Source organism: Epinephelus moara, chromosome 9 (assembly GCF_006386435.1).
Source record: "Epinephelus moara isolate mb chromosome 9, YSFRI_EMoa_1.0, whole genome shotgun sequence".
Taxonomy (NCBI): domain Eukaryota; kingdom Metazoa; phylum Chordata; class Actinopteri; order Perciformes; family Serranidae; genus Epinephelus; species Epinephelus moara.
The window spans coordinates 36547884-36556255 of record NC_065514.1 but is presented as its reverse complement, the minus strand read 5'-3'; the positions used below and the strand labels follow the sequence as shown (position 1 = coordinate 36556255).

Genomic DNA, 8372 nt, shown 5'->3' with positions numbered 1-8372 from the left:
CCACTGCTCCTCCACATCGAGAGGAGCCAGTTGAGGTGGTTCAGGCATCTGGTAAGGATGCCTTCCAGACGCCTCCCTTGGGAGGTGTTTCGGGCATGTCCAACCAGGAGGAGACCTCGGGGCCGCCCCAGGACACGCTGGAGGGATTACATCACCCGGCTGGCCTGGGAACGCCTCAGGGTTCCCTCGGAAGAGCTGACAAAAGTGGCTGGGGTGAGGACTGTCTGGGCTTCTTTGCTGAGGCTGCTGCCCCTGCGACCCAGACCCGGATAAGCGGAGGACAACAATTACGAGTACGAGTTTAAGGCCAAAAACACTACCATTGTGCACTTTACACATTGGCTTGTTGGGGCTAAATGGGTTGAGTTTCCCAGCATGCTGTGAGACAATGTGTTTAAGGCCATAAGCTAAAGAAAACTGTTTAAATGGGTTCTAAATCACTCATGTTACCCATTACACAGAGATTAACGTTCACATATCTCGCAGTTGTTCTAATGGTTTACAGTTAATGTTGTGAAAAAAGACATTTTGCACCATAATTTATGTCGTATACACAGTTAGTCACCTCCCGCCTATGTGGATAGTAGAGTGCGTACATGAAGTTGTGTTGAGGTGAAATAAAAAGCATTTCCTGGTTCAGAACTCATCTCTTTGCCTTCATCTCTTTGCCTTTGAAGTAGAGCAGGTCATCCACAAATCGGAAGATCAGCGGTTTGATCTCAGGCTCCTCCAGTCTGCATGTCAGCATCTTTGAGCAAGATACTGAACCCCAAATTACTCCCGATGATGCTTCCATTGGTGCGTGAGTGTGTTAAAAATTGAGTAGCAGGTGGCACATTGTATGGTAACCTCGGCTACCTGTGTATGAATGTGTGTGTGAATGGGTGAATGTGACTCGTAGTGTAAAAAGTGCTTTGAATGGTCAGATGACATACAAATGTAGGTCCATTTACCATTTTGGCAACTAGGATTATTAAGATTACCACAATATATTTTTATAATTCAATGAATGTTAAATGTGAAAAACTGCAAAATTTGTACTCAATGTAGTTATGTTCATATGTCAAAGAATCTAATGCTCAAACAACAAAAAAGAGTTATGTTAAACTGACATAAAATTCCTCTCAGACAAGGGTCATGTGACACATTTATTTTGTGTCTGGTGTACTCAAAACTATATGTCACTGTATTGTACTACACTAAAAGTTTTGAGTGCAAGTCGTTTCCAAAAAAATGTTTAAGTTGAGTGAGTGAATTGAGGTTTATAGTATACCTACATAACCAACAAACTGACATCGTGTCCTCTTAACAGGTACTCAACTTATGGTAAACTGCAGCAATTATTGCATTCATGAAAATGGCGATACCTGCAGCTGTAAACTGCTGAAGATATATTTCTAGCAAATGAATGGCATAGGTCGGATTATCCAAAACTGCAGGTCTGGAGCAACTGACACTGCAGTCCTACAAGGAATTTGTATCAAAGACACTATTTGTCTTTGTTTGATTCATCACACGTGTGTATTTGTCCTTTCTTTTATATGAAAAATAAATTCACTAGGAAATGAACAGGATCCAGTTAGGTAAAATGGTCATTTACAAGCAAAAGTGAAATGATGATCGATGAAAAACAGACAATTACTCAAATACTGTATATAGTCGGAACACTGCTCAGCGTACTTGCCCATCTGTTTCTTAGAATACATTTGACCAAATGATTACAACTGGTAACTGGTTTGATTGTGTTCTAATAGAAATAGAAAGAAATTAGGTTTTTCATACACATAAATGCAGGTATATAATTAAACATACTGACAGTAAAGAATGGAACATTGACAGTTAATAATTAGAAATATAAATGTGCAATCTTGTTCATTTTCGGTTGTTTGAAGCAGAAATTTTATAACTTCAAAAATACCACATGCAGCTTTACATAGAAAAATAATACAGAGAAATAGACTTCAACATGCAAAAGGTTTTGAGCAGCAATATCACAGATCTACTGAACAGGTACACAGCACAATAAATTTCACTTGAGCATGCTCCAATCTAAGAATAGATAGCAGAGGAAATAGACATACTGTAAAAGCTGGCCATTACATAGTTTTGGCAGCGATCACCAGTAAATTCATTTGGACACCTGAGCAGGAAACAGAAGAAACAGACAAGAGGAAAGAAGGAATTAGTTTATACAAGAGCTATGCAAAACCCACAACAGTCATCACTGGTGTTAGCAGGAAGGGCCAGCTAGACCAATATGTCTAGCTATGGTCTGTGAGTTTATTAGTCATCTCACCTTCATACACAATTATTTTTGAATCATGATTATATGAGAAACAAATTTATTTTTGTACAGGCCCTCCATCAAACTCCACAAGTTTGAATACCATCTTAGCAGCACACTGAAATTTGCATGTACATATGCAGCCACTCAGGACAAGCCTAGTCTTGCCTATGAAATAATCCTTTATGGAGGGTGTCATGACCCCAGCCACATAGCAACATAGGCCCAGATGCATGGCAGTCACACAGCATGGAAACCATATAGAGCATTGACGGTTCTGAGTAATGGCTCTGTTAGTCATGATGTGGCAGCAGCCCAACCAGTGATCTCCTCTGTGTAAGACTTGTTTTTTAACAACTTAGTCTGGACTTTAACATCAAAGTCATCACCTCTTTACTAATCACACACTGGTCCATCTAGCACTGAACCATTGGGAATGAGTTCTGATGCAGGGAATACCCGTTACAAGAGTGTTCTCTAGGAAGATGGGGGTGAGGCTGAATGGGAAGAGAAGACGAGACACACCATTTCAACTCTAGATGGAGGCAGATCGCTGCCCTGAACAACAAGGATGAGGTGTGATGAGATGTGAAGTACATGCAAATTTCAGTGCACTACTCCACAGGAGAGTGTGCTGAAGGCTGCTAGACATAGATTACAGCAGGATCAATGCCCAGCTTATCATCAGATTTGTATCCCTGCATCTATAAGGGAAACATGGATTTCTCCACCATTTCTTGGAGAAAACATGACAGGGGTGAAACACCAGCAATGACATGTGGGATTGAATACAGTTGTGTTCACATACGTTTTGGGTCTGAGACTTTCTTAAGCACAGCTTGTTCACATCGGTGCCCAGTGAATCCCGCCAAGCACCTGAGTGATGGGTAGAAAGGAAAAGAGATAAACAGTACTGACATGTTACACACAAGACATGAGAAGACATGGACAAACACAAAGACATCCAGTCTACAGGCACAAAAAATGGCTGAATCCAGGATACAAGTCTGGTGCCAAACAACAATGCTGTTTTGCAGAGAAAGTTTTTTAATGTCAAAAGCCAATGATTTTAAAATCCTCATGTTCTACTATAATATCTGTGCAGGCTATGTGTAAGGTATGGGGAAAAATGTGGTTGTGGCAACAAACAATGTTCAGTGTTCACATGATTAGGTTATTGCAGTAAATAAGGAAATATTGTTGGTCAGTTAAAAGGTACAAATTCATGGTTTCCTGCTTGAGTCGGATGTGTTACATGCAAGCAGCAACCCCAGGGCTGAAAAATGTAGCCATCACAGAAGTGGCATAAACTGCAGTTCTTTGAACAGCCACTTGAGGCTGGCTCCTAGAGCGAGTTAATCTCTATAGACCCCCATGTTAAATTGCCCAATTTAACAGCAGAAATAAACACATTTTGATCTCTATAGCTAATTTCCCCCCTCGTGACAACTGTACAGGGGGTGAATTTTTTTTAACCATTTGCATTTTATTAAGGCTTAAAGTTACGCATAATTAAGTGTGGACATCTTTGTGTGAAAGGCTGTCTGACAAAAGTGTCCTCAGCTTCTCAGTCAGATCCACCTCTTGCTCTTCCACAGCTCCAGCCTTTCCCCAAATACAGTCACTACTGGCTCCAAAAAAAACAAGATGGCAATGGCCGAAATGCTGAACTGTAGGCTTCAAAATGGGGGTCCACAACCCAATGAGTGACATCACTGTAGCTACGTCCAATATTTTTACAGTCTGTGGTTACAGACCGATCTACCCCTTGGCCCAACACCTTTACAGACTTTCAGTGCCACTAAAGGGCACATTACTTCCCCCACTGGCATTAATGATGGTTCCATTCTATTCAATTTCCAATCGCTTATCAGAGGCCAGGTCTCGGGGGCAGCAGGCTGAGCAAAGTACTCCGGACACCTCTTTCCCCAGCAACACCTTCCAGCTCCTCCTGGGGGACCCCGAGGCGTTCCCAGGCTAGACGAGATATATAATCCTTTCCACATGTTCTGGGTCTGCCCCGGTGTCTCCCACCAGTTGGACGTGTCCAGAGCACCTCTAATGGGAGGTGCCCAGGAAGATCCTGATCAGATGCCCGAACCACCTCAACTGGCCCCTTTTGACACAAAGGAGCAGCAGCTCTACTTTGAGCTCTATTTGGACGTCTAAGCTCCTTACCGTAGCTTCAAGGCTCCAAGGCTATCTTCAGCTACCCTTCGGAGGAAACTCATTTTGGCTGCGTGCATGGGTGATCTCATTCTGTTGGTCATTACCCATAGCTCATGAGCATAGGTGAGGGTTAGGATATAGACAGACCAGTAAATCTAAAGCTTTAAATGATGGTAGTGGAGCTAAGTCATGAGGTGCAGAATCATCCAGTATAAATATTACTCCTGACTGACAGTGACAAACTAGTGTTTTTGCTACAGAGCTAATATGCCAGAGCCCTTCTGCACTTCTGCATCAGCGGTTTATTGACTTAATGTAATTTAAGAGTTTTTAGTTTATACTTTCATTAGGGTTCAAGCCCCAAAGTGGCAGAACCATAATGACTTTGGGCTGGTTTATTATAATTATTCATTGTCATCCACTGCAGCTACAACTGCCATGAGCCGGAGACATGAAACTTGGCCCAATAACTCAAAATGATGTACAAATGTCCCAAATCAGCCACATGGTGGTGCAGAAATTTTGGAAAAGCCAACTGACTTGACAGCAAGTCCAACTGACTTGAAATTTGGAACACATATCCAGCTCTACAAAAAACCCTCTGGGACCATAGAAGTCCACCATGATGGGTTTTTTGACAATTTGCATGATGTGAAAAACAGTAACGTGAATATCTACTTATGTATTTCAACTCTATCAACACCCATTTTGGTATACAGCATTGTGGTACATGGCCACAATGAATCCAAAAGTCTTTGCAAAGGGAGAGACTTAGCGGGAAATAGACCATAACTCAAGTTGTGTCAGAGCAACCCATAGACAAACCCACCACCATTGACAAGGTGCAGCAGTTATGTTTTGACATTTAAATTTTTCGGAAACTTGCGACAAGCCCCTAATCTGATGAAAACGCCCATGGTGCATGATTTAGTGCATACATGTGTATGTGCATGAACATGTAGTACACTTAAGGGTCCCTGTTGGAGGTTTGAAGATATGGTCAGCCTATCCTAAGAAGATCCACCACTGTCCCCCACTGTTTACTGTATAAATAAAACCTAAATTTCCATAAAACTCATCCCTAAATCCATGCATGGAGCATGATGCTACTGAGATTTCTTCAACTCACTGGAGTCAATGGGCCTGATGCAAGAACCACTTGTACAAACAGATTTGATCTTAAGTGGCATGTGTGAAAGAATTTGTCTAATTTTCTTTTCACAGAGCCATTTTATAATTTTACAGTAAATGTACAGTCGGCATTTCTCCAAAACACTTGTTTGGACTGAAAAATCATCTGAATGAATTTGAAATTCAAGTGAGATACTGAAATCAATTAAAGCAAAGTATATAGGACCAAGTAAGTAAAAAGACCCCTGCCTGTGCAGACAGGCACCACCACATCCTCCATTCTCCCTGACTCTCAACACTGGAGCCCCTCAGAACTGTGTGCTCAGCCCTTTCATGCACTTCCTGTTCACATATGCCTGTGTGGCCACACACAGCTCCAACATTAAGTTTGCTGTTGACCCAACCACCATCAGCCTTTGTGTGTAAGTATTTGCGGGTGTATTTTTCTCTCCTTTTACTATCTTAACTTGTAAAAAAGCCTCCTGTGGACAGGTGTTGCAAATTATTTTTACACCTCAAACACTAAACACATTGTATCTGGTTCATAAATGTACAATTCTAATGCTACTGTGATGTCCAGATCAAATCAAATACACTAAAGTAAACTAATCACTGACAGCAACAAGACGGCCAAGAGGAAGGAGGTCAGAGCCCTAACATCTGGATGCCATTACAACAACCTCCATCTGAATGTCAGCAATGCTAAGAAGTTGACTACAGGAAGTGAAAGGGAAAAGGACATGCCCCCATCTCCATTAACAGTACTGCTGTTGAGAGAGTCAGCAGCTTCAGGTTCCTTGGGTTTCATATCACTGAGGACATGAATTGGAGTCACCACACTAACAATATCAGGAAGACAGCGAAACAGCTTCCTTTGCAGGCTAAGTAGATTTAACATCAGCAACTCCTACACCTGCACCACCGAGAGTATCCTGACTGGCTGCATCACCACCTGGTATGGCAGTTGCACCGCTCTCAAGGGTGCTGAAAACTGCTCAATACATCACCAGGATGGAGCTGCCATCCATGGAGGACCTCTACACCCAGCAGTATAGGAAGAAGGTCAACAGGGTTATCAAAGAGCCCACTGACCCCAGCCACAAACCGTTCTGTCTGCTGTTGTCTGCCAGATGGTACCACAGCACAGCAGTGTAGTCTAACATAATACGCAGGTATACACTGAATACCCACTAAAACAACACCAGGAATCCTGTAAACCCACTTAAAATGTGCAAGAATACATAACAACATAGTTCTGTGGCAGAACTTTCACTTCAGCAACTTGTTTTAGCAAGTATGGGGTCAAGAGATGTGACAGCAAATTGAACAAAGGCCAGAGAAAATGCAGAGAGACACTCAATGCCTCTCCTCGCTCCCATCCTGCTAAGCTTAGTGAGTAGTGTGTGCATAGCGAGTGTTTGGCTGTAAATTAGCAGTCAAGTAGTAGTAAATGAACAATGTTGGTTTCAGGTTGTCCATTATGTAATAAACACTGCAGGTCCTCAAGACCAAAGGAAAGTTCCTGTGTCTTGCTTCTTAACTGCTGGGTAAAGTGAAGCTGGTTAGCATTAACCTCAGCTCTGAGGGCAAAACAAAGTGTCCTAGTTATCCTGCCACCTTATAACACATGGTATGTCGTGGCTTCCCATTCAGGAGGGGCTTTGAGTTTGACCACGATCTAGACCTGACCTACCGGTACACAATTTTCAGCAATTCTTGCTTTTTTCAAGTAGTGTTTTAAAAATAATTACATTTGTCAGTTTTATATGATATATACTATCTCAGTCTGAAGATACAGCTGTCATCTGTCATCAGAAGAACTTCACCCATTCCAGCATATGAAACACATGATCATATTGTTTATATACATGACAGGATATAAATATACAGTATTTTCAGAGTAGCTTCCCCAACACTTAACAGCAAAGTTGCATTCAGTTTGCATGACTCAGTATATAGGATTTCATAAATCACAGTAACTATTTTATAACATATACAGTCAGATGAAAACTTGAATCAAAGTCAGTATTATAACCTACTGTCCATATCATACCTGCAAAGAAACTTTGTGCTGCCTGGCATGATTTCAAGGGTGAAGCATTCCCCTCCATTAACACAGTAGTTCCTCTGGCTGTCAGTGCAGCGCGTCACATGACTGGAGGTCTTGGCTGTAGTGGTGGTGCTGGTGGCAGCTGCAGAGGACACCCACAGTTAGTGCAGCAAGAAGACAACACTGGCACAAAGATTACACTGAGTTAGTAAATGAAGTAAGGTGTACCGGCTGCATGTTTATTGAATTTGGAGAAAACATCCCACCATTTGTTCCTTCACAAAGTGAAGGTAAATCTGAAATAGCACCTGCAGTCAGACTGGACTGCAAATAAAAATAGTATCAAAATGTCCATAGAAACATGTTAATCCACCATGTCACTACTACACTTTCCATTCACGTGTTCAGTATGTTCCAAACACTCATTTCAAAACATTCTTGTCAATAGCAAAGGCTTTTTCTATTTGTTGTAATAGACCAAAACTAAGAACACAATTGAAATGGAGGCCATATTCAGCCATATTGTTGTGCAAATACTTTTTGGAGCATGAGTAGTAGAATTGCATTATGCAGCAGAAATGTAAGCAAAGAATATTCTAAAATTGTCATGGTTACCAGAGTCCAGTCTGACTACAGCTGCCATCCTCCATGAAGAAGCAAACTATAAACTTTTCAAAACCATCGTACAAGATTTCAAGCAGTAACTATTTGATGGTATTTTGGGTGGACTATTCCTTT

The 8372-nt window shown here is 41.6% G+C and overlaps 1 protein-coding gene across 4 annotated transcripts in view; it reads right to left on the bottom strand.

The window, feature by feature from the left end:
* Positions 1-8372, bottom strand: part of nrg1 (neuregulin 1) — a 64347-nt gene that overhangs the window by 31749 nt on the left and 24226 nt on the right. For all 4 annotated transcript variants that reach the window (XM_050052683.1, XM_050052685.1, XM_050052684.1 and 1 more), the window contains exons 2-3: positions 7638-7776; positions 3093-3160 (exon numbers count right to left, since the gene is read on the bottom strand). In XM_050052683.1, the coding sequence (XP_049908640.1) occupies positions 3093-3160; positions 7638-7776 (207 nt within the window). The remainder of the gene's footprint in view (positions 1-3092; positions 3161-7637; positions 7777-8372) is intronic.